This window comes from Lepidochelys kempii, chromosome 13 (genome assembly GCF_965140285.1).
Source record: "Lepidochelys kempii isolate rLepKem1 chromosome 13, rLepKem1.hap1, whole genome shotgun sequence".
NCBI classification, from domain to species: domain Eukaryota; kingdom Metazoa; phylum Chordata; order Testudines; family Cheloniidae; genus Lepidochelys; species Lepidochelys kempii.
Genome location: NC_136392.1, coordinates 31,051,010 through 31,078,268, shown reverse-complemented (window position 1 = coordinate 31,078,268; position 27,259 = coordinate 31,051,010). Strand labels below are relative to the sequence as shown.

The window sequence follows — 27,259 nt, the reverse complement described above, 5'->3', positions numbered from 1 at the left end:
AATAAACTGCAGTTTTTTAGATGAGCATGCTTACTTCCATTACTCCTTGATCAGACAGAATCACTGAGTTCCTGTTTGATTTTATACCTTACACTAGCTGGAGTAAAAGAGTTAAGTTGCCCATGTTGGGGGTTCTGAAGACCCTGTGTAACGGCTTTGGATGCTCCTGAAACTCTAATATGGTCTTGGAGAGATTTAAAACTGGAGTATCTTTTTAACTATGTCAATGAAATTTAGCCTTCAAAGATGTTGGTGTATAATCTCAGTGTTGAGATTTTGGATGTGTTCTCTTGTTACTGGCATGTGGTCAAATATAGTTATTGGATAGAAAGGGTATTGTGGCAACCAGGGACCAGTTTGAGAAATTATGTATTTTATCCTTGGGTGGGAAAAATAGGAGTAGTGTCTATATCCATGAGGTTCCTGTCTGCACATGTGGCAGGCTGTTAAATGGTAGCTGCAGTGAGAGGTCTCCCTAAAGTTAATGTGTTACTGATAAGTCCTTGATAGGTTCAGTCACTACTACTAATTGTTGGGTGGTCCCACTTGCAGTCCACTATTTCTTCTATCTTCTGAAATAGATCCCTCAATTGATGAGGAGTTGTGTACTGAACCCAGAATGATACTTCACCACTTACGCTATCATTATTGGAGAACAGAGGCATGAGAGATATGGAGGTTGAGCAAAGTTATTGGGTTTAAACAATGCATAAAGATTAAGGAGAACATAAAGCAATTTATAATGAAATGACATTGATAATATGCTGGTTATGACATCCATACTGGGCAAAGTAGTGGAACTGCTGATGGCAAACTTTACCAATCAAAATTAATTGTAATTGGAAATAGGTTCTTCTCAAAGTACAATATCAGATTGGTTGGCAAGATTACAGGTTTGAATGGTAAGGGTAACTTGTGTAATATACTTTTTCTGTTAGATAATTGATTTATTACTACATTATATCCTGACTTAAAAAAATGTACAAAATCAATATTCCCATTAAGTGATAAATCTCAAAACTTGTTGAGGGTTTGAGTAAGGTGTATCTAGAGGGATGTATCAGAGGGATTAGCTCTTATCCCAGTGTTGTTCAATATTGATCAGTAACCTGAAAGGAAATATAAAATTATTGCTGGTTAACTAGGCAGATGACGCAAATTGGTGGGTTGGTAAATGATGATGACAGGTCATATATACTGAGCAATCTGGATCACTAGGCACAATCAGATATGTATTTTAATACAGTTAAATCTTGTGTACTTACGAAGATAGATATTGCCATGCTAGATCAGATGCATGATCTACTTTAGTCCAGTATGCTGTCTCTGAGTACTAGCCCTGTTGATTGAAGAGGCATCCCAAAATTGTGTGTTTGAGTCTTGCTACCTTTGTTGGAAAGACAGTGAGATAAAACATAGAAGTTTATGTGGATAGAAGAGATGTTTTATTTTACTGTTTGTAGAAGCTATACATAAAACAAATAAAACAAAAATAGAGAAACTATGGGAAAAAGCTGTTCCCATATCTTCAGGTCTCGGTACCACTGTAGACTGCTTAAGCATCATTCTTTTCATTTTTGCTAGTGTCAGCAGAACCACTAGATATATGTATGGCCTTATTGTAATAATCCTACTAATTTTTGAGGCATCTCATTTTATTCTTCACCAGAGTTATTTTAGTGAACTCTTTATTTCCATAGGTATCCAGCTCATATTGAAGAAATTGACTATGAAGAAGGAAAAGTGCTTATCCATTTCAAACGCTGGAATCACCGATATGATGAATGGTTTTGTTGGGACAGTCCTTATCTGCGTCCCTTAGAGAAGATACAGCTACGGAAAGAGGGGTTACATGAGGAAGATGGATGTGGTGTAAGTTGAAAACAGTGTATTCAATGAATTCCCATTATTCAGCTAGTTATGTACAAAGTCTTCATCCAAACCCATTAAGGTCCCTGAATACGTGGTCAGATATAATTTGTGATTATTATTATAGCTGAGTGCTGACAATGTCATTGGTGTGGTACAGATGGAGGAAGAAACAGTCCCTGCCTGAAGGAGCTTACAGTCTCAATAGAATGGTGTGAACTTCTCTTTTTTACATATCTAGCCCAAAGTAAGTTCTTTCTTGTGCACAAGTGCTGCTGCAGTGGCTGCCTGTTGAAGGATATGGGGTGTTCTTTTCATTTTTGCTTTTTTACTTTTAACAAATAAATAGTTCTAGTGTTTTTATGAAGCAGTATATTTTAAATCTTCCTAATTTTGTTTCTCTAATTCAGGAAGTATAAATTGTTTTATTTTCTCTTTGTAGGGATTTCGTATAAACGATCAGGTATTGGCTTGCTGGTCTGATTGTCGTTTTTATCCCGCCAGAGTCACTTCTGTTAACAAGGATGGTAAGTCACAGCTATTCATTTTGTTGTACTTAATAACTGGGTAACTTCCATTGTGTTCAGAATTTCCTCATGCTTCCAGAGAACATGGCACATCTCTTGAAAGAAAAGTCATTACACTACAGTGTGTTAATTTTATGAAAAAGTTAGTTCTGTTCTATAACTTCGCATTAAATATGGTTGATACGTAAAGTGGGTATGTTGTGCGGTTATTTTTGTTTTGTTTTTTTCCTCCAGTGGCTAGCACGAGCTGCCAAATGACCTAACTTGGGGGGGGGGGGGGAGAAGCAATTACGTTTTTTTTTTAAAGCTACTTCACATAATTGCTAAAGAAGTGCTGGCAGCAGAGAACAGGCACAACATAATCTTTTTGTCTTAAATGAGAGGATCCAATTCGATGAAAGAAATTATTTCTCTAAGATTCACATTAATGCTTTCACCCTTAATGTATTTTTTCTATATTTGGAAGACACAGGCTAAATAAATAAAATACAAAGGTCTTTTTAAATATCTGGGACCATATTATGTATTGCTGAATTCATCTTCCTTGAAATGCAGCGGTCTGAGGTTTATTTTCTTTTTCAGACATGCACAAAGCATTCTTCTACCAAAACTATCTCTGTATTCTTGATGAGTGTGTCAGGCCCACTATTAAATACATAAAAGTGGGAAAGAGCGTAGACATGTATTTTCTGTTGAAACTTAAATTATTCTACATTTAAATCAGGTATGCTTTACTTTCAGCAGAATGCGTTATTTTCCTCCTCATAGAAGTTGGAATTCAAATTTTTTACCTTTACAGTATGCTTTCTGGAAAATATACTGTAGGGAACGCTGCTTGGGAGTTGTAGGCTGGATCAGCTAATAGAATATGGTCCAGTATCAGTTTTAAAGAGTCAAACAATGAAGCTTGTGTCAGTTTCTTTTGGAGATTATTCCACAATTTAATACAGCTCTCTCAAGATTATTTGCTGTGGATATCACTAAGAGATTATAGAGAGTTACAGAATAATTTTCAGCCTAATGATTCTTAATATAGGTCACTAAAATATGAGAGAAATGGGTAGAAATGTGAAACACTTGAGTCTGACACACTGCTATGCAGGAGCAGAGTTTAGATGTATTTGGCATCATAATTTCTCGGCTCTTCTCTTGTTCAGCAGGATGTAAGGCATTTATAAATGTGTTTGCAACTTGGTCATTGCAACAAGGTCACATGGGGGTACATTTTTTTTTTTTTAATTTTAAATTTTTTTTAATCTATAGGAATATTTTCATAATTTAGGAGAGATGCAAAATAGTACAAAACATCTCAGTTGCAGAAAGCTTAAGCAAAATCAGTCAATCACCAATTGCAAAAACTCCAGGAACACCTACAAAATACACTTAATTATTGCAGAACCTACAGGTTAATCACACAGGGCCAGTTCCTACTTCCTGCACGCCCTGCCTTCATTGGCACTACCAGTGTGAGTACTGTAAACGGGAAGGAATTGCTCATGTTCTTTAATTTGACTTTGATTCCCTTTCGATCGGTTAGTCTCAAAATTAATTCTTTTGTTTTATTTTTTTAGTTGAAAGCATGGAGTCTGAGAAATAATTTCATCAGTCCCAACATGCATGCGTTCGTGTGTACTGACAAATTGTTTTACTCATGATTTTTATTAATAAACTAATTCTTACGTTAATAGACAAAACTAGAAGAAATAGACTGTATTCTCCCTTCATACATGTATATCCTTAAACTTTAGACATCTTTAATGAAACATTTTCGTAACCCTAAAAAAGTGAATTTTTACTTAGAACCAGATGTGTATCTCTAGAACTGGAATGCTCAGTGTTTATTCTTTGAATAGTTATCAAAATGCAAGTTAAATTACACTCTTAATCAGGATGTGTTCTCAAATTTTAGGTACTTACACTGTGAAATTTTATGATGGAGTAGTTCAGACTGTCAAAAATATTCACGTCAAAGCTTTTTCCAAAGATCAGGTGAGAAATGTTGTGTTTTCTCCAATTTAATTCTAAAAGACTAGCTATTGCTGAAATCTGACAATTCAATTGATTTGTTCATGTTGGTGTCAGTAAAAAATCCATCAAGTGAACACTTATCTGTCACTAAATATGATACCCACTGGGCAAAGAAAACCTAGTAAATGAAAAAAGACAATTTATGGTATGGCTCATGAATATTAAAGTTTGCTGCTGCTTGTTCTCAGAAGAAATAGGTCTTGAAACAAAGATGTTGTATATCTCTGGTTAAGGCTCCTTTCTTCGATTCATGGATGATTCAAAATGGACACATTCTAGGTTTATAGGGGGTCATTTCAAACGTAGCGCAAGTGTCTTACTTATTTTAAAGAGTAATATATCAGTAGAAACAAAACTGCTAAAATTGCCCAATTTTTTTTTTAAAAAGGGGGGGTGGGCGTGGGCATGTGTCAAGAATAATTCTTTTCCTATCCCATATAATACTTGCCCAGAATTCACCTAGTTATAGTCTGACTACCCTTCAGTGTCGACTACCCTTCAGGACCCCTCCATGAGGGAGGATTCAGGGCCTCCTACATTAAGTGGTGTAAGCTTTCACTTCATAGATGCATTAGGGAGATACATTTTTTTTTTTCTCTTCACCCACATTCTTCTTCCATGGAGGATCTCTTTTGTCTGATAAGGCACGTTACTCCCCCTCGCCATTCACAGTGATATCCTTTAGCCAAGGGCAGAAACAAGAATTGGGTCACTTCTAAAGACCTCCCCTCCCCCCCCCCCTTCACCCCCTGCATGATAGCAGAATGAAGCACTTCCTCTTTTCCTCATTGTAATTTGTAAATTTAAAGTAATAGGATGTGTAACTTTTTAGTGTAGGCTTATAGTAAAAGTTCTGTAATACTGTTTTTATCGAGACTCTTAACCAGTAAATGATTTTAAATAAATATTAGAAATTTATCACTACAGGATTGTGATTTAAGTTTGTATCATATCTGTCATGTATTGTCAATACTTTAATCAGCTCTTCCCTAATAATATCCTGTGATAACTTTTTTGTTTTTTAAACGTATACCCATCACACAGTTGTTCCTGACCACATTTATCGTTTTATTTGACTAGCTGATCACTGTCAAATAAAATGTCAGACTCCAGCTCTAGGTTGTAAACATAATCCACAGTCATGTCCTTAGGCAAAAGCTGTGCACCAAAACTTGAAGGCCAGTAGGCTGGGCATCTGTCAGACTTGTGGAGGAAGTGAATTCTAGATTTGATGGTTCTTCATTCAGATGTCATGCCAACAGAAATTGTCAGGCGAGAGTCTGTTGGCTAATCTCTTCTGTTGTCAATGCAGGAGGAGATCCTGGAAGAATCTTCATTGCAATGACAAGTGGATTTATTTTATTTAAAATGTGTATCTTATTTCACTGAATGATCTTTTTATGAAATGTTCTGCATAATTTTTTATTTGATTACATACGTCCATTCCTCTGAAGGCATGCATGTGTGTCTCGTGCACTGGTGCTGGAGATTTTTCCCTATCAGTAACCATGGGGGTGGCCTCTGATGCTGGATGATACCATTCTTTTGTAGTTGTAAGGGAGATGCTGTGCTGGACAAATTTTCTGGTTATGTTCTAGTGTATCATAATTAGGGAGAAAGGGTAAAATTTTCAGAAGAACCTGAATGACTTAGCTCAAGTCGCAGTAAAAGGGGAATTAGGTTCCTAAGTCATTTAAGTCCTTCTGCATATGTTAACTAACATCCCCAGTTGGAATTAAGTATGATTCCATTAAATTTACTTAATCCTCCAGTAAAGGAAAAGGCATTTGAATTACAATAACTAAAAGATTGATAAAGAGAAAATCAAGCAAACGTTTTGGATTGCTATTTTTTTCTACGTAGAGGAAAAATCCTGTTGCTAGTCATAGAATCATAGAATATCAGGGTTGGAAGGGACCTCAGGAGGTCATCTAGTCCAACCCCCTGCTCAAAGCAGGACCAATCCCCAATTTTGGCCCAGATCCTGAAATGGCCCCCTCAAGGATTGAACTCACAACCCTGGGTTTAGCAGGCCAATGCTCAAACCACTGAGCTATCCCTCCCCCAAAGTCTTTCAGGATTCAGACTTGGAGTGGCCATAAAGCATTTGTGTATTGGATTCTTCAGATTTTTTAAACTTCCGCTGTACAAATACCTCCCACTGCTTTTTTGCTTGAAAAAAACTGATTGCAGAAGGGAACAAAATTGTGTAGGTGTATGAAAGGTTTTTCCTCTTATGACACTGCCTCAGCACATCCCTGTGGTAGGAATCAAATAACTTGCAAAGTAAGCCAGGAGACCCTTTTCAGAGTTCACCCCATGTGTGGCAGTGATGGCACCTTTTTATCATCACAGCATGCAAGAATCTAGATATTGGTAAACAGTCCAGTCACATTCAAAGCTCTTGAAATCATCTGTTTCCCATTCGGTGTCTCAGGGTTGAGTAACGTAGGGAAGTTGGTCTTGGAGTCCAAAGACCAAAAATACTCTTCTAATATTTTATTCACAGACAAAAGAACTGTGTGAAGATAGACTTAAGGTTAAACATATGTAACGGTAATTTAATACTACAGGGATGTTGTAATTAAGGAAAAACCAAGCATAAAAAACCCATGAAATTCTGTTAACGTTACACTTAAAAGAAATCCAAATATGTTAAGGTAAGAAATGTATAAATGTATAACCCAAACAATCTTAACTGTGCTCTCTAGTAATACCATGTAATAATCATATTATATTATTATTAAGGCATTTTAGTTTATGGTTGAACTGATTTTTAAAGGCAGATTTTTTTTGTAGATTTTTATCCTTGTGGCATCGCTACTGGGTAGAATTCATTTATTTGGGTGTATTTCTTATAAGTATAACCTTTACTCTGAATTTCCTGACTTCATAATGCTTGGTTTGGGATGATTACAACATCCTTGTAATATGTAATTTTTTTAACCCTTAAATTAGATACATAATCTCAATATTAACTGAATTTTAATGGAGTATTTTTGGTCTGGCAATTTCCTGAATTTTTAAAATTAGCAGATTTCATACACAAACCGGAAGTAGCAAACCGCAAAAGAATCTGCTATGCAGTGTTTCTGATGTTTTAAAGATATCAACCATAAATTTTTAAATTAATTTTTTTCTTACCATGTAAGAGCAGATTTGTTGGCACACCAAAGCAGCCATAGTTGCTGGCCAGTTAAGCTAGATTTATAGCTGTTTGCATTGCCAGAGCAGGGCACAACAGCCAGAGTTAAGTGGTTAATCTGACTGTTAATTTGTAATTGCCTTGTTGGTTTAGAGGGTTGTATTAGGGTGTCTGTGTGGGCGGGAGGGCAGAACCCTGGATCCCAATGTCTGTGCTTTAAAGGCTTACTGTGCATTCCTCTGTCTGTTCCCCCTGCCCTGTGCCATGCCATGAGGAGCCTTTCAAACACCAATGTCCAAGCTATCAGGAAGCCATGGAATCATTGAAGAGCAATGACAGTTGGGCCTAGTAATCTGCTGCTGAGAATTTTTGACATGTGTTTAGTTTTCCTCATGCCAGGGTGATTACAATCATGAGAATTGTTACATACAAAGTAGTGGTAGCATAAGGGGTGCTGGTTAGTTTAGTTACTATGATGTCACAGTGTCATTTAAGACTTAGTTGAGCTGTTACTTTGAGCCTCTCTGTAGCCTATATAATCATAGTCATCAGATACAACAATCAGTAATTTAGCTTAATTCCAACCTAATTTCTGCACATGTAGCTTGTGCACAAGATTACAATAAATGTTGTTGGTAGTCCATTGCTGAGTATGGCGATACTGTCGCAGTTCTCATCTATTGCTACATATATGACTCTGAAGTCAGAGTCTGTTACGCTAAGGGCATGCGAAGGCTGTATTTATGATATTTGATGATACAGCTCTGTGGCACCTTTCACTTGCAGCCCGAAGATGAATTTGTTGATCGTGCTCAAACCTGTTACATGCTAATGTTGTCAGACCACCAGTGAGTCCTGTTCTGAGCCATTTGCTCAGGTTCTTCGGGATTGATGCCAGCCCACTGGAGACTGCTCTTCAGATTATTTTTGAAGTGCTTATATGGACAACGCTTCTTTCTTTTGCCCTGACTCAGCTCCCTATATAAGATTTCTTTTGGGAGATGGTGGTCTGTTCTGATGACATGTTCCGTCCATCTAAGTTGTGCTTTCAGTAACGTTTCCTCAACACTGGTCTTGTTTGCTCTTTCAGGGACCTTAATATTGGTCACTCTGTCCTTCCAGAGAATGCTCATTATTGAGTGGAGGGAGCACATGTGAAATTGCTCAAGCTGTTTAATTTGATGTCTATAAAGAGTCCACGTCTCAGATGCATACAGGAGAGACGTTAGAGCCACTGCACTAGAGAGAGTCAATTTGTTGGAGACACAAATGTTGTCTTGGTTAAGGACTTTTGTTCACAGTCAGCCAAGGACCTGGTTGCCTTTATTAATTCTGGAGGAAATTTCCTCATCAGGGAAACTGTCAGTTGAGATGGTGCTGCCCATATACTTGAACTGATCCACATTTTTCAGCTGTGTGCCTTGGATGGAGATGGCTGGCACTGGGCCGTTGGAATGAGGTGCTGGTTAGAACAAGACCTCTGTCTTCCTGAGACTGATGGTGAGGTCAGAGAGCTGGGATGCTTCAGAAAATCTATCCATGACCTGAAGGTCATGTCTATGCGCCATCAAGGCACAGTCATCTGCAAAAAGTGCTTCGATGAGAAGTCTCTCCAGCATCTTGGTCTCGGCATTGAGGCTTTAAAGATCAAAGAGGGAGCCATTGAGTCGGTAGTGGATTTATATCCCCTGATCCAAATCCCTTGTGGCATGGCTGAGGACACAGGCAAACAACAAGTTGAACAGCACTGGAGCAAGTACGCAGGCTTGCCTTACTTTATTAGAGATTTAAAATGAGTGTGAAAAGTCACCACTGGTGAGCACTTGTACTGTCATGTGGTCATGGAACAGATGATGGTTTGTATGAACCTTCTTGGGCAGCCCAGTTTATGCAGAATAGCCCATGGACCCCCTCTATTGATAGTATCAAAAGCTTTGGTTAAATCAATGAAAACTGCATACAGGTCCATGTCCTGCTCTAAACATTTTTCCTGGACCTGCCTTAGGACAAAGATCATGTCCATAGTACTATGACCTGATCTGAAACCACACTCTGCTTCTGGCAGATTCTCCTCAGATATGTTTGCAATAAATCTGTTCAATAGAATGCAAGCTAGCATTTTCCCTACTGTACAGAGTTGAGCAATGCCTCTGTAGTTTTCACAGTCCGCTTCGCTGCCTTTGTTTTTGAACAGTGTTACAATAATAGCATCTTTTAAGTTTTGTGGCATTTTTTCTTCCTCCCAAATGCTACTCAAGATGTCATGGAATGCCTTGGGGCCTGCTACTTTATACAGTTCTGCTAGAATACCATCCTTTCCAGACTCTCCCCTCCCTCCCCCCCAGAGGCCAGCTGCAGGGCCCCCCTCCTTCCCAGGCCAGATGCTCACACCCTCTACCGCCCAGGGATCCAGAGGGGAAAAACAGCCTGATGCTGGGTCCCAGGCTTCCACGGAGTTTCCGGCCCGCTGTTGCCTCCTTCCTCCAGTGTATGCTTGGAACTGCAGCTGCTGGGAACCCTCCAGTTCTCTTTCTCTCTTCCCCTACCCACCCCCTTGTCTTTTATTTGTAAGCTGAGCTCTGCCAGGTCCAGCGGCCCTTAGTGGCCACCAACAACTCTGCAGCCCATTTCGAGGAGTGGGGGGGAAGGAAGTTGTGCGTGCGCAACATGAATTTCTGCAAAATTCTGCATTATGCACTGGCGCAGAATTTCCCCAGGGGTAAAAGTGTGTGACCCATACTAGGCCTCCCACAGGTGCTGTTAAAGGGTCAAGATGGATAATCAGCTGAACATGCGCTCCGAATATGATGCTGTGACCAAAAAGCTAATGTGATCCTGGGATTCATAAGTAGGGGGATATTGCGCAGGCATAGAGAGGCTGTACCTTTGTTTGGCCCTGGAATATTGTGTCTAGTTCTGATGCCCACGGTTCAAGAGTGTGTTGATAAATTGGAGAGGATTCAGAGAAGAGTCAAGAGAATGATTAAAAGATTAGAAAACATGCCTTCTATAGACTCTAAGAGCTCAATCTATTTAATTTAGGAGAAGATCGGGATGACTTGAGTACAGTGTATAAGTACCCACATAGGGAATAAATATTTAATAATGGGTTCTTCAGTCTAGCAGAGAAAGGTATAACATGATCCAGTGGTTGGAAGTTGAGGCTAGATAAATTCAGACTGGAAATAAGGATACGTTTTTAATGGTGAGAGTAAGTAAGCATTGGAACAGTTGACGAAGCGTTGTGGTGGGTTCTTCATAAGTCACAATTTTAAAATGAAGATTGGATGTTTTTCTAAAATCTGTTCAGGGAATTGTTTTGGGGAAGTTTTCTGGTCTGTGTTATACGGATTAGACTGATCACATTGATCCTTCTGGCCTTGGAATCTTACTCCTGAGGGAATTCTGTGCCAAAAAATTAAATTCTGTGCACAATATTTTAAAATTCTGCACATTTTATTTGTCAAAATAACACAATATAATCACACTAGTTTCAATTATTTTGGTAATTTATTTCAAAATACTGTCAGCAAGTATGTCTGTAACAGTACTGACAAAAAGTTTCCCCAAAGAGTAGGGAGTTAGAAACCCCTACAACAGTCCAGTTCCTGTTTCTCTGTTATGCTTTTGTTGGGTTTCTTGGTCTGGGTTTGTCACATGTGCCAGCTGGGCACATGTTGAGGGAAAACTCCACCCCTCCAGTTTGACACTTGACCCCCTACTCCCCAGAGCCCAGCAGCGGAGCGCCGCCCAGCCTAGACACCCGCATCCCCTACCTCCCAGAGCCCAGGAATCCAGAGAGAGAGAGAAACCGCCTGATGGTGGGTTCTGATGGATGGTTCAGTTTCCTGCCCACTGCCTCCTTCCTTCATGACGTGCGGGGGACTGAAGCTGCCTGGAACGCTCCAGCTCCCCCTCCTCCCAGTCATGTCCTGTATTGGAGAGCTGGGCTCTGCTGGATCCAACAGTACCTGGTAGTGGCCAGCAACTCTGTAGCAGCCATTCTGTGGGGGAAAATGAAATTCTGCGCAGAACATTAATTCTTTGCAAATTCTGCATTGTGCAGTGGCACAGAACTCCCCCAGGAGTAATCTATGAACTGTATGGTTAAATCAGTTTTTATCAAGGGTTACTGGATTTGGTGGCAAGAAAGTCACATTCATCTGTTTCGTGAGACTGCAGACTCATTGTCTGCAAGGTTGGAAAAACAGTTTGACTCTGTTTTTGACCCTTCTCTGTATGTTCCTTTGGCTAGGGAACAGGCTGTGCAGATTCTCACACAGATCATTGGTTATTTGTTGCTGAAAGGGGAAGCTAGGATTCCAGATTTTCTTGTTATGTCACGAAGCAGTGTAGGCAGTGGGCATTCAGAACAAAGTAATTCCTTCAGCTCTATATCTGTAAAGAGTGAAACATGCCTTAGCAGGCTACATAAATAACAGATGTTTGAATCTGAAGGACTTGGTGTGTGGTGGTGAATCCTTTACATTTTTTTTTTTGGCCATCAGTCTGCTTTTGGAACAACTGAAAAGACCATGCAGTATCCAAAGATGGGGTTCCAAGTTCTTATCTGAGACTTAATGGGTTGGATTTTCTCTTATCCTTGATAGGTTTGGGATTACCAATAGTGCAAGTATATTTGCTATAACAGCTATTTCTGTTTACTGTATCCCCGTTTGGGGGGGGAGGGTGAAGGGTTCAGGTTTTTTAATCTTTGAACAAGATTTCTCAAAGATGTGAATGTTTATCGTCCAACTTATTGATCAGTGAAATCATGAGACTGAAATTTGGTCCCTACTTTGGTAGCCTGTATTTATTGTGGAAAGTTTTTCCTAGTGGCTAAATGATATCAGCAGTTTCAAGGGTTGGAAGATGTACATTATACAATTTCATTATGCAGTTTGAAATAGTTTTGACATGTCATCCATATTTGATTTTACAATTCCATTTATTGTTTTCAGTGTTTTCTGAAATATTACAGTCTTCCAAGTACAGCTTAGTTACATATCTTAGATATTAAAAGGGATATTGGCAGTTTGTATTCTTTCTGATAGGAAGGTAATAAAGTGAAAACACTGTCAGGCCAGTGGCTTTTGAACTGGATCAAATAGCATATTCAGACATGCTGTAGCCTAGCTGGGGTTACTGTATCAGAAAGACTTGGAGACCATTATACTGGGGGTTGGTGAAGTTTACGTTTTAATGTGCTTGTACTTGCAACTTGTAAATCTGTTACTTGAAGCTCAGTTCATAGAATTGAATAGCATGATGTAATCTTTGTGGCAGGTGACCATATCAAGTAGAAAATTAAAACACACTGATAGTACTAGTAGCATTTTTGCAGATGATTTGGTTTAAGTCTGGAATTATCCTTTAAAAAATATTTGAATAGTATTTGAGTTTTGATGTGTGGTAATGAATTATGCTGATAACCTATTGCTCAGTGAGTATCGGAATACAGTAAAACCTGCCTTAGTGACCACCTCTGAAGAGGGGCCACCTGTCATGAGCGACTACTTGCAGAGACCACGGAACATTTTCACCTATAACAGTGTTTCTCAAACTGGGGTCTGCGGATCCCTGGGCATCCCTGAGGGTACTCAAGGCGGTCCATGGCCCCTGCTGATCAACTCCTCCCTCTCTTTCCGTCAACTCCTCCCCCTCCCTCTATCTCCTGGAGGCTACTAAAGCTAAACCAGTAGATACTAGGTGCTAAAAGTCCAGTGGCACAATGGGGCTAAGGCACTCTCCCTTCCTAACCTGCTCCGTGCGCTGCCCCTGCACTGAGTGCCAACTCATATTAAGGTCAGAAGGGACCATTATGATCGTCTGACCTCCTGTACAATGCAGGCCACAAATCTCCCCCACTGACTCCTGCAGTCAACCTCTCACCTATGTCTGAGCTATTGAAGTCCTCAAATCATGGTTTAAAGACTTCAAGGTGCAGAGAATCCTCCAGCAAGTGACCTGTGCCCCATCCTACAGAGGAAGGCGAAAAACCTGCAGGGCCTCTTCCAATCTGCCCTGGAGGAAAATTCCTTCCCGACCCCAAATATAGCGATAAGCTGAACCCTGAGCATGTGGGCAAGATTCACCAGCCAGATACACAGGAAAGAATTCTCTGTAGTAACTCAGATCCCATCCCCATCTAACATTCCATCACAGGCCATTGGGCCTATTTACCATGAATAGTTAAAGATCAATTAATTGCCAAAATCATGTTATCCCATCATACCATCTTCTCCATAAATTTATCGAGTTTAATCTTGAAGCCAGATAGGTCTTTTGCCCCCACTGCTTCCCTTGGAAGGCTATTTCAGAACTTCACTCCTTTGATAGTTAGAAACCTTCATCTAATTTCAAGTCTAAACTTCCGATGGCCAGTTTATATCCATTTGTTCTTGTGCCCACATTGGTACTGAGCTTAAGTAATTCCTCTCCCTCTCCGGTATTTATCCCTATGATATATTTATAGAGAGCAATCATAACTCCACAGATCCCGGGAATTGCGGGGGTGGTGCCTGTGGGCATGTAGCATGTGGAGGCCCCCTGGCGCCCCTGCCTAGGAACTGCTTCCAGAAAGATCACGCCAGTCGCTTTCGGGAGCCGCCCGAGGTAAGCGCAGCCTAGCCAGAGCCTGCACCCCAAGCATGCTGCCCCAGCCAAGAGCCCTCACCCTGCACCCAAAATTCCTCCCAGAGTCTGTACCTCTTCTTGCACCCCAACCCTCTGTCCCAGCCTAGTGAAAGTGAGTGATGGTCAGGAAGAGCAAGCAACAGAGAGAGGGTGGATGGAGGAGTGGGGCCTTGGGAGAAGGGGTGGAGTGGGGCACGGCCTGGGGCTCAGTGGGGTGGCTTGGGGGTCCCTGAAAAATGTAAATTAAAATGGGGGTCCTCAGCTCGCTAAAATTTGAAAACCACTGCCCTATAATTTAACTGTGAAGAGCAACGACCAGTCAGCTGCGACCAGTGATGACATTTTCTTACTCTCATTCATAAAAACAAACCTGTAGGAGAAACTGATCTTCGCTTATTAGTCTGTTTCTTTAAAGTTTCCAGCAAAAGATATTTTTTCTTTTTTACATTACGATTTCTGCAACATACGGCCTCATACTCGACATGAACCAGAAGTTGAACTTGAACAGACAGGAACTTTAAAGGAAGATATGAATGTATACACTATTGTATGTTACAGTTTAAAGCTAAAAGAATTCACCATGGAAGAGAAAAAGAAAAAATGCAAATCCAAAGCGTTTCTTACACTGGAGCAACATGTTAAAGCGGTATCACAGCTAGAAGCTTGTACCAGTTGCCGTGAAATTGCCAAACAGTTTGGAGTTGGAAAAACACAAATCCAAAACCTACTACAATGGAAGGCACAAATTCTCACTGATTGTGTCAAATGCAAATTCTTCAATGAAAATTAAATGTGCTAAAACTGGAAACGAAGTCAGTTTTCTCACTTACCAGTGGTTTAAATCCACTGTCGCTCATCATGTAAATGTCTCTGGTTCAATGTTAAAGGCGCAAGACACGAAATTTGCAGCGGAGTTGGAAAACGGGAGTTTAAAGCCAGCAATGACTGACTTGAATCGTTTAAGAGGAGGCACAGCCTTGCCTTTGGTACAGCATGCAGTAAATGTGGAGACATTAACCAAGAAGTGGCTTCAGATTAGAAGCAAAAGATAGCTGAAGTTATACAGGATTATGAACCCTCTGAAATCTATAATATGGATGAAACTGGACTGTTTTTTAAAAGACAGCAGCATTAGCAAAACCCTCCATGTCAAATGTTCAAATGGGAAACATTCAAAAGAAAGAATCACTGTTGAATTATGCATCAACATAAATGGAGATAAAGAAAAGCCTATACTGATTGGTAAATCCCAATGCCCACGGGGCTTTGGCAAGGTGAATATCAAGGAGTTGCCTGTGGAATATGAATTCAACAAAAAAGCATGGATGAACTCAGAGCTTTTTGAAAAATGGTTACTAAGATTTGATTGCAGACTGCTACTACAGTGACATAAAATTCAGTTTGTGGAAAATGCCCCATGCCGCCTCCCTGTTCAACTCACAAACATTAAACTTTGTTTCTTTCCCCCCAAACACATCTGTGTAACAGCCTATGGATGCTGGTGTTATTCAAAACTGAAATTTTGGAACAGGCAAATGCAATTTATTCTTCATCAAATGGAATCTGACGTAACTTCATCGAGTCCAGTGCATTTGAAAAGGGTTTCACTCTTGCGTGAATACACTGGGTTCATTGAGCGTGGAGTGAGACTGAGCCAAGCACCATCAAAAAATGCTTCGCTAAATGCGGACTCGCCAAATGCAGATCATCATTTAGAAGATGAACATGAGCTTCCTCTTGCAGTAGTTAACATGTTGCAAAGTCTTTTGTGCTGATTGAGAGGATGTACCAGATCGATGAGAACCTTGCAACAACTGATGAGGTCACTGACAGGTCAACGCCTGCTACAAACCTAAAAAATGTCAAACCATAGACTCATAGATATGTGACAACTCTCACAGTGACACAAAAACTGATGATGGAGGGGATAGCAACGGTGTCTCTGAACACCAGGAAGAATAATTTTTATGATTGAAGCCAAGAATATGATTAAAAACATGAAAGCAATTGCCATTCAAAAGGGCAATAACCAACTTTTAGAGCTATTCAACGATGCAGAAAAAAATGGTAAACAAGTTCCTATTGCAGAGGCAGACAAGAATAAGTGATGTTTTCAAATAAATACAAGCTACTGTAGACTGAAACCAAGACTTTTTGATAACACAGATAATTGTAAAAATTGTCTTTTGCTTCAGTCTAGAAAATATGCACTTTAATTAGTGTACTGAATTTCCTCTTTTGATTAACATACTGTGCTACTGAATTAATAAACCCACCAAGAGATTTTAAATAAAAGCAGTGGATGTATTGTTTCTTGACTTTAGCAAAGCTTTTGACACGGTCTCCCACAGTATTCTTGTCAGCAAGTTAAGGAAGTATGGGCTGGATGAATGCACTATAAGGTGGGTAGAAAGCTGGCTAGATTGTCGGGCTCAACGGGTAGTGATCAATGGCTCCGTGTCTAGTTGGCAGCCGGTATCAAGTGGAGTGCCCCAAGGGTCGGTCCTGGGGCCGGTTTTGTTCAATATCTTCATAAATGATCTGGAGGATGGTGTGGATTGCACTCTCAGCAAATTTGCAGATGATACTAAACTGGGAGGAGTGGTAGATACGCTGGAGGGGAGGGACAGGATACAGAAGGACCTAGACAAATTGGAGGATTGGGCCAAAAGAAATCTGATGAGGTTCAACAAGAATAAGTGCAGGGTCCTGCACTTAGGATGGAAGAATCCAATGCACCGATACAGACTAGGGACCGAATGGCTAGGCAGCAGTTCTGCGGAAAAGGACCTAGGGGTGACAGTGGACGAGAAGCTGGATATGAGTCAGCAGTGTGCCCTTGTTGCCAAGAAGGCCAATGGCATTTTGGGATGTATAAGTAGGGGCATAGCAAGCAGATCGAGGGACGTGATCGTTCCCCTCTATTCGACATTGGTGAGGCCTCATCTGGAGTAGTGTGTCCAGTTTTGGGCCCCACACTTCAAGAAGGATGTGGATAAATTGGAGAGAGTCCAGCGAAGGGCAACAAAAATGATTAGGGGTCTGGAACACATGAGTTATGAGGAGAGGCTGAGGGAGCTGGGATTGTTTAGTCTGCAGAAGAGAAGAATGAGGGGGGATTTGATAGCTGCTTTCAACTACCTGAAAGGGGGTTCCAAAGAAGATGGCTCCAGACTGTTCTCAATGGTAGCAGATGACAGAACGAGGAGTAATGGTCTCAAGTTGCAGTGGGGGAGGTTTAGATTGGATATTAGGAAAAACTTTTTCACTAAGAGGGTGGTGAAACACTGGAATGCGTTACCTAGGGAGGTGGTAGAATCTCCTTCCTTAGAGGTTTTTAAGGTCAGGCTTGACAAAGCCTTGGCTGGGATGATTTAACTGGGAATTGGTCCTGCTTCGAGCAGGGGGTTCGACTAGATGACCTTCAGGGGTCCCTTCCAACCCTGATATTCTATGATTCTATGAAATACAGTACTGTTTTGTATACTGTATCTAATGTTCATTTAATAGGTAATTAAAATTAAACACGAAACGTTGGTAACACTAGTAGCCTTTCTGTACCTTGTAAGAGTGCCCATTTTACATCAAGCCTTTGAAGAGAGACCACCTCTTACAAACGACTACTTTTGCTAGCCCCCATGAGTGGTCACTCTTGGCAGGTTTTACTGTAGTTCTCTGCCTATAATCTTAAATTTTTAATTTATGGGTTATACTGACATGACACCTGGACCCCTGTTCCTTTGCTTATGTTTTGTTTTTTTAATTATGTTAAATGTACACAAATTTCAAAATGCAAAGAATCATGCATTTTTCACTTCCTGTTTTTTCTATTTTAGAATATTGTGGGTAATGCTAGGCCTAAAGAGAGAGGTAATGAAATCCCTTCATCTCCTGAAAAACGGGAGAAGTTTAAAGAACAGAGGAAAGCAACAGAGAATGCTAAGAAGGACAAGGATGAAAAGGTATTAAAGACAGAAAAAAGATCAAAACAACCTGATAAAGAAGGAAAAATAATAGTCATCTCAGAAAAAGGCAAAGTTTCTGAAAAAAATATACCTAAGAATGGGAAAGAAGACAAAGAGAATATATCAGAACATGATATGGAATATTCAGTAGATACTCAAATTGAGAAGAAATCTGAAAATGACAATGTGAAGAGTCCACCAGAAAACCTAAAGGAAACTAAAAGAAAACGTGGTAGACCACCTATAACACCCCCAACAGGTTAGTACTTAAAAGATTTGTATTTAGGCAGTATTGTATAAAATCTTGTAGGGAATGGGAGATGCTGAGCAGCTCAGTACTGCATTCTTTTCTGATTTGTGGTGTGGGGATCTTTGTACTAAGTAAATGGAAATAAATGGTGCTCTTACAGCACTTACTTTAGCTCAGGTTTCAGAGTAACAGCCGTGTTAGTCTGTATTCGCAAAAAGAAAAGGAGTACTTGTGGCACCTTAGAGACTAGACCCTTGGATCTTAAGAACAATGAACAATCCTCCCAACACTTGCACCCCCCCTTTCCTGGGAAATGTTGGATAAAAAGCCTCACCAATTTGCATAGGTGACCACAGACCCAAACCCTTGGATCTGAGAACAATGAAAAAGCATTCAGTTTTTTACAAGAAGACTTTTAATAAAAAATAGAAGTAAATAGAAATAAAGAAATCCCCCCTGTAAAATCAGGATGGTAGATATCTTACAGGGTAATTAGATTCAAAAACACAGAGAACCCCTCTAGGCAAAACCTTAAGTTACAAAAAAGATACACAGACAGAAATAGTTATTCTATTCAGCACAATTCTTTTCTCAGCCATTTAAAGAAATCATAATCTAACACATACCTAGCTAGATTACTTACTAAAAGTTCTAAGACTCCATTCCTGGTCTATCCCCGGCCAAGACGACTACAGACAGACACAGACCCTTTGTTTCTCTCCCTCCTCCCAGCTTTTGAAAGTATCTTGTCTCCTCATTGGTCATTTTGGTCAGGTGCCAGCGAGGTTACCTTTAGCTTCTTAACCCTTTACAGGTGAGAGGAGCTTTCCCCTGGCCAGGAGGGATTTCAAAGGGGTTTACCCTTCCCTTTATATTTATGACACGCCCCCCAAATCTCAGCTAGGGTGAAACACTGGCTGGGATTTCTTCCTGGAACTCTAGGAAAAACAGTTAAGACACATGCATCTCTAAATATACTACCAAGTACATAAAGACTAACAATATTTTCCCATCTCAAGGACGATTTTAACCAGTTGATTCTGGGAAACTTTCACGGGAGAGTGCATCAGCCACTTTGTTAGAAGCTCCTGAGATGTGTTGGATGTCGAAATCAAAATCTTGGAGAGCTAAACTCCACCGAAGAAGTTTTTTGTTAGTTTCCTTGATGGTGTGAAGCCACTTTAGTGCAGCATGGTCGGTTTGCAGGTGGAAACGCCGTCCCCAAACATATGGGCGTAGCTTTTCCAGAGCGTAGACAATGGCATAACATTCTTTTTCAGTGACTGACCAGTTGCTTTCCCTCTCAGACAGTTTTTTGCTGAGAAACACTACAGGGTGGAATTCTTGATCAGGTCCTTTCTTCATTAAAACTGCTCCCACACCACGCTCGGATGCATCTGTGGTTACTAGGAACGGTTTGTCAAAGTCTGGGGCCCTTAGTACAGGGTCAGACATGAGTGTCGCTTTAAGCTTGTTAAAGGCCTTCTGACACTTTCCGGTCCACTGAACAGCATTTGGCTGTTTCTTTTTGGTTAGGTCTGTCAGTGGGGCAGCGATTTGGCTGTAGTGCGGTACAAATCGTCTGTAATAACCGGCCAAGCCTAAGAAGGATTGAACCTGTTTCTTTGACTTTGGGACAGGCCACTTTTGGATAGCATCCACTTTGGCCTGTAGGGGGCTGATAGTTCCTTGACCCACCTGGTGTCCAAGGTAAGTCACTCTGTTTAGGCCTATTTGACACTTCTTAGCCTTAACAGTTAGTCCTGCCTCCCTTATGCGCTCAAGGACTTTTTGTAGATGTTCCAGGTGGTCTGCTCAGGAATCCGAAAATATGGCCACATCGTCAAGGTAGGCGACTGCATATTCTCCTAATCCCGCTAGGAGACCATCTACAAGTCTTTGGAAAGTGGCGGGTGCATTTCGCAGCCCGAAAGGGAATACGTTAAATTCATACAGCCCGAGATGTGTGATGAAGGCTGACCTTTCCTTGGCAGATTCATCTAGCGGTACCTGCCAGTACCCCTTGGTTAAGTCCAAGGTAGAGATGAACTGGGCCCGTCCCAGTTTCTCTAATAGTTCATCTGTGCGTGGCATTGGATAGTTGTCTGGGCGAGTTACAGCATTTAGCTTACGGTAGTCCACGCAAAAACGTATTTCCCCATCTGGTTTGGGAACTAGAACCACTGGAGATGCCCATGCACTTTCAGAGGGGCGGATTACACCCATCTGTAACATATCCTGGATCTCCCGTTCTATAGCAGTTTTAGCTTGAGGAGACACCCGGTAAGGTTGGACCCTAATTGGGTGAGCATTACCTGTGTCAATGGAGTGGTATGCCCGTTCAGTCAGTCCTGGGGTGGCTGAGAACGTTGGCGCGTAGCTAGTGCACAGCTCCTGGATCTGCTGTCGCTGCATACGCCCAAGGGTTATGGAGAGGTTCACCTCTTCCACACCACCAGCACATTTCCCTTCGTAGTAAACACCTTCAGGCCACTCAGCGTCGTCTCCTCCCTGGGCTGTAAACTGACAAACCTTTCACTCTCTGGAATAAAAGGGCTTTAGAGAATTAATATGGTACACCTTAGGCTTTCGGTTGGAGGTGGGGAATGCTATGAGATAATTAACAGCTCCCAGGCGCTCCTGGACCATGAATGGCCCTTCCCACGATGCTTCCATTTTATGGGCCTGGAGCGCCTTTAAGACCATGACCTGGTCTCCTACTTTGAAGGAACGCTCTCTGGCATGTTTATCATACCAGGCTTTTTGCTGTTTTTGAGCATCCTGTAAGTTTTCTCTAGCAAGGGCTAAAGAGGTTCGGAGGGTGTTTTGTAGGTTGGTTACAAAGTCCAGAATGTTAGTTCCTGGAGAAGATGTAAATCCCTCCCATTGCTGCTTCACCAACTGCAATGGCCCCTTAACCTCACGGCCATATACAAGTTCAAATGGGGAAAACCCTAAACTGGGGTGTGGTACAGCTCTGTAGGCAAAGAGCAACTGCTGCAACACTAGGTCCCAATCATTGGAGTGCTCATTTACGAATTTACGTATCATGGCCCCCAAAGTTCCATTAAACTTCTCCACCATGCCATTTGTTTGATGGTGGTAAGGAGTGGCAACCAAGTGATTTACCCCATGAGCTTCCCAAAGGTTTTTCATAGTTCCTGCCAGGAAATTAGTCCCTGCATCTGTGAGGATGTCGGAGGGCCAACCTACCCTGGCAAAAATGTCTGCTAGTGCCTGGCACACACTTTTAGCCCTGGTGTTGCTTAGAGCTACTGCTTCCGGCCATCGGGTGGCAAAATCCATGAAAGTCAGTATGTACTGCTTTCCTCTGGGTGTCTTTTTCGGAAAAGGACCCAGAATATCCACAGCTACTCGCTGAAATGGAACTTCAATGATGGGGAGTGGCTGGAGAGGGGCTTTGACCTGGTCTTGGGGTTTTCCCACTCTTTGGCACACCTCACAAGACTGGACATAGGTAGAAACATCCTTGCCCATTCCCTCCCAGTGGAATGACCCCCCCCCCAAACGGTCTTTGGTCCTGTTCACCCCAGCATGGCCACTAGGGTGATCGTGGGCTAAGCTCAAGAGCTTGGCCTGGTATTTAGTTGGAACTACCAACTGTCTCTGAGGATGCCAGTCTTCCTGGTGTCCCCCAGAAAGAGTTTCCTTGTATAAAAGTCCTCTTTCTACAACAAACCTGGATCGATTAGAAGAGCTGAGAGGCGGTGGGTTGCTCCGTGCTGCCGTCCAAGCTCTCTGGAGGCTTTCATCTGCTTCCTGTTCGGTCTGGAACTGTTCCCTTGATGCTGGAGACATCAGTTCCTCATGGGATTGTGGACCTAGGCTTGGTCCCTCTGGAAGCGATATAGGGGATGGAGCTGTTTCTGTTGACTGTGAACCGCTCTCCGCTGGTGCACTATGTTGGGGTTCAGGCTCCGGCTGAGCCTCTTGTGTAGGGTTATCGGCTGCTGCCAGTTCAGGTTCTGTGGGGCCCTCTGGTGTTGAGGTTGCAAGTACTGGATTCAGTGCTGGCACGGGGTCTGGTGTTGGTTGTTTGGCTGGTTCCGGTTCTGGGACTGGATCCACTATTGCTGTTGCAGACATTGGCCTGGGGTCCGGGTCCATCACCTCTGACTGGGTCCTGATAGAAGTTTCCGGAACAGAGCTAGGCCTCACGGCTTGTTTAGCCTGGCTGCGGGTGACTGTTCCCACCCTCTTGGCCTGCTTCACATGATTGGCCAAGTCTTCCCCCAACAGCATGGGGATGGGATAATCATCATAGACTGCAAAAGTCCACATTCCTGACCAGCCCTTATACTGGACAGGCAACTTGGCTGTAGGCAAATCGAAAGAGTTGGACTTGAAGGGTTGAATAGTCACTTGGATCTCTGGGTTGATTAAATTGGGGTCCACTAAGGAAGCATGGATAGCTGACACTTGTGCTCCGGTGTCCTTCCACGCGGTGACCTTCTTCCCGCCCACACTCACAGTTTCCCTCTGCTCCAAGGGTATCTGGGAGGTATCTGGGCCTGTGGACCTCTGGTGTGATTCCGGTGCAATGAACTGTAATCTGTTGGGGTTCTTGGGGCAGTTGGCCTTTACATGCCCCAGCTCGTTACATTTAAAACATCGTCCAGCTGACGGGTCACTGGGGCGAGGAGGGTTGCTAGAGAACGGGGTGGTGGGACGATAAGGGGTCTGGAGGGTTCTTTGGGAGGTAGGTGGGGCTTTGGGCGGCCCCCGGGAATCGGGTGTGGTCTGGGGTGGTCCCTTCTGGTCTCCGCTCCAACTGCGACCAGTTTTCTTCTTCTCTGCCACCTCCACCCATCTGGCTCCAATCTCTCCTGCCTCAATTACAGTTTTGGGTTTCCCATCTAGGATGTATCTTTCTATTTCCTCAGGAACACCCTCTAAGAATTGTTCCATTTGCATTAGGAAGGGCAAATTTACTGGAGATTCAACACTTGCTCCTGATATCCAGGCATCCCAATGTTTCACAATGTGGTAGGCATGTCGGGTAAAAGACATGTCTGGTTTCCACCTTAGGGCTCTGAACCTCCGACGAGACTGCTCGGGTGTTATCCCCATTCTGACTCTCGCCTTGGATTTAAACAGTTCATACTTGTTCATGTGTTCTTTAGGCATTTCAGCTGCCACCTCAGCTAAGGGTCCACTGAGCTGCGGCCTCAGCTCTACCATGTATTGGTCAGTAGAGATGTTGTACCCAAGGCAGGCCCTTTCGAAGTTTTCTAAGAAGGCCTCAGTATCATCACCTGCCTTGTAGGTGGGGAACTTTCTGGGATGGGAAGTGGTACCTGGAGAAGGATTGCTAGGGTTTGTTGGTATATTCTGCTGGGCCTTTATCCTCTCCATCTCGTCCACATGCTTCCTCTCTTTTTCCTTCTCCTCCTCCACATGCTTCCTTGCCTCCATTTCCCTCTTGTGGGCAGCCTCCTGTACCACCTCCTCCAGCCGCATGAGTTCTATCTGTCTTTCATGTTCCCTTTGTTTTTCCTCAGCCTGAAATTTGGCTAATTCCAGCTGTAGTCGAGCCGAGGATTTGGCCATTCTAACCTCTCTGTTTTTAACTAACTTTACACCCGAGGTTTAGAAATAAACAAACAAAACTTGGCTGTAAAATTTTGCTGTGCTGGAATAGAATACCTATTCTCTGATAGTGATTGTCAGCCTACAGAAAAAGACAATTCCCTTGTCTCTGCTCTGGGCCCAAATTAAAGCAAAAAACCTCCAACTACTTGGAAACCTGCTTACCCAGCCCAAAGAAAAAAAAAATTTCTTTTCAAACTTGTGCTCCTTGTAAAACAAAAAAAAATCAAAATCCTAAAAAAAACCCTGCCACTTTTGTCTCCAGGCAAATGGGTAGAGCACACCCCCCCCCCCCCCATTTACTTTTAGGAAGAAAAGAAAAAAAAAACTCTGGGTTGGAAGACTGTGAATTTCCCTGCAGGAGTTAAGTACCCTGCCTCCAGGCAAAGAAAACCTGTAGCTCACGAAAGCTTATGCTCTAATAAATTGGTTAGTCTCTAAGGTGCCACAAGTACTCCTTTTATTTTAGCTCATTCATTACAACCTCGGGTCATGACAACCAGCAACATATTTGGTTGTGTTTAAATAACATTGGTAGAGAGGTCTAAAAATTTAGTAATAGAGACATGGTTTTTAAGGAGAGAATTGCAGAACTGATGTGTCGACACTAACATGACAATATGTGATGATATAAATGGGATTATATGGTAAAATGAATATCTTTACTAAAGAGTCAGTCATGATGTACCAAAATAGCTAATAATAGGAAAGGAAATAAAGAAAATTGCAGAATTATGGAGAGATACTAATAGTTTTTTTTATAAAGCTCTGAAAAAGTGAGTTTGTATTTTTTTAATATAAAAATTTGAGTATTTTAAGTAACTTTAATGTTATATTTAGTCAACTCTCATTCCTCTGGTTTTATGTAAATTTGTAGAGCAAAGTTCTCAAACATTGCAGCCAATAACATTGGAATTAAGAAGGCGGAAAATACCTAAAGGAGGGGAAGTCCCATCAAAACGCACCAGGGTTGAAAAAAACTTGTGTGAGTATTTTTAGTACTTCAACATTTGTAACTTAGGGCATTTTATAACATTGTTCTTTCTATAATATTGTCTTTGCATTTTAATTTTAGATGGTCTAAAGGCTAAATGTGTTATATAGGGAATCTGTTGCAATAATTTACGTCGGGTATTAAAATGTAGCAATATTGTAAGTAGTCCCCACAAAAGTCTTGAAAGAAAGATTTCATAGATTTTTAAGGCTAGAAGGGATCATTGTGTCCAATTCTGACTTCCTTAAGTAGTCGAGGCCGTATAATTTCACCCAGTGATTCCTGAGTTAATCCCAATAAATTGTGGTTTAACTATAGGATATCTTTTCTAAAGACCTCCAGTGCTGATTTAAAGATGTCAAGTATGGAGTATCCATCACATCCCTTGCTAGATTGTTCGACTGGGTAATTTATCTTCACTATTAAAAAATATTTTCACCTTATTTCTAACTGTATTTATGTAGGTTCAACATCTAGCCCTTGGATCTTGTTATGCCTTTGAATACTAGATTAATGAGCCTTCTGCTAATACCTCGGTAATAATGTTCCCTCTGGACCTTAACATGCCCTACGAGATTTAAGGAGCTCAATTTCTTTTTAGCTTATTTGTATGATTGTCCATATGCACATTCCACTGATGATGGTACACATTTTCCTCATGTACTCAAGTTTGGAGTCTTTTGGTGAGCAGTATATGATGCACATGTGCGCCAAGAGTCCTCTTGTTCTGCATCAAGGGCATAGAAAGGTGGCGTGTACCAAATGCCACTTAGTTCTACTCACCAGCTCTTAGCCCTGGTCTACGCTAGGACTTTAGGTCGAATTTAGCAGCATTAAATCGATGTAAACCTGCACCCGTCCACACGATGAAGCCCTTTATTTCGACTTAAAGGGCTCTTAAAATCGATTTCCTTACTCCACCCCTGACAAGTGGATTAGCGCTTAAATCGACGTTGCTGGCTCGAATTTGGGGTACTGTGGACACAATTCGATGGTATTGGCCTCCGGGAGCTATCCCAGAGTGCTCCATTCTGACCGCTCTGGACAACACTCTCAACTCAGATGCACTGGCCAGGTAGACAGGAAAAGAACCGCGAACTTTTGAATCTCATTTCCTGTTTGGCCAGCGTGGCAAGCTGCAGGTGACCATGCAGAGCTCATCAGCACAGGTGACCATGATGGAGTCCCAGAATCGCAAAAGAGCTCCAGCATGGACGGAACGGGAGGTACGGGATCTGATCGCTGTTTGGGGAGAGGAATCCGTGCTATCAGAACTCCGTTCCAGTTTTCGAAATGCCAAAACCTTTGTCAAAATCTCCCAGGGCATGAAGGACAGAGGCCATAACAGGGACCCGAAGCAGTGCCGCATGAAACTGAAGGAGCTGAGGCAAGCCTACCGGAAAACCAGAGAGACGAACAGCCGCTCTGGGTCAGAGCCCCAAACATGCTGCTTCTATGATGAGCTGCATGCCATTTTAGGGGGTTCAGCCACCACTACCCCAGCCGTGTTGTTTGACTCCTTCAATGGAGATGGAGGCAATACGGAAGTAGGTTTTGGGGACGAAGAAGAGGAGGAGGAGGAGGAGGTTGTAGATAGCTCACAGCAAGCAAGCGGAGAAACCGGTTTTCCCGACAGCCAGGAACTGTTTCTCACCCTAGACCTGGAGCCAGTACCCCCCGAACCCACCCAAGGCTGCCTCCTGGACCCAGCAGGCGGAGAAGGGACCTCTGGTGAGTGTACCTTTTAAAATGCTATACATGGTTTAAAAGCAAGCATGTGAAAGGATTACTTTGCCCTGGCATTTGCGGTTCTCCTAGATGTAGTCCTAAAGCCTTTGCAAAAGGTTTCTGGGGAGGGCAGCCTTATTTCGTCCTTCATGGTAAGACACTTTACCACTCCAGGCCAGTAACACGTACTCGGGAATCACTGTAGAACAAAGCATTGCAGTGTATGTTTGCTGGCATTCAACCAAAATCCGTTCTTTCTCTCTCTGTGTTATCCTCAGGAGAGTGAGATATAATTCATGGTCACCTGGTTGAAATAGAGTGCTTTTCTTCAGGGGACACTCAGAGGAGCCCATTCCTGCTGGGCTGTTTGCCTGTGGCTAAACAGAAATGTTCCCCGCTGTTAGCCACAGGGAGGGGGGAAGGTTGAGGGGGTAGTCACGCGGTGGGAGGAGGCAAAATGCGACCTTGTAACGAAAGCACATGTGCTATGTATGTAATGTTAACAGC

General features: G+C 42.1%; 1 protein-coding gene across 10 annotated transcripts in view; it reads left to right on the top strand.

The window, feature by feature from the left end:
• Positions 1-27,259, top strand: part of PHF20 (PHD finger protein 20) — a 190,047-nt gene that overhangs the window by 43,071 nt on the left and 119,717 nt on the right. For 7 of the 10 annotated variants that reach the window (XM_073310018.2, XM_073310010.2, XM_073310016.2 and 4 more), the window contains exons 3-7: positions 1,701-1,872; positions 2,312-2,396; positions 4,306-4,385; positions 18,042-18,429; positions 24,908-25,015. In XM_073310018.2, coding sequence (XP_073166119.2) covers positions 1,701-1,872; positions 2,312-2,396; positions 4,306-4,385; positions 18,042-18,429; positions 24,908-25,015 — 833 coding nt within the window. Of the gene's footprint in view, positions 1-1,700; positions 1,873-1,996; positions 2,117-2,311; positions 2,397-4,305; positions 4,386-18,041; positions 18,430-24,907; positions 25,016-27,259 lie in introns of those variants that run through there. The other 3 variants (XM_073310013.2, XM_073310014.2, XM_073310017.2) reach the window with 3 other exon arrangements.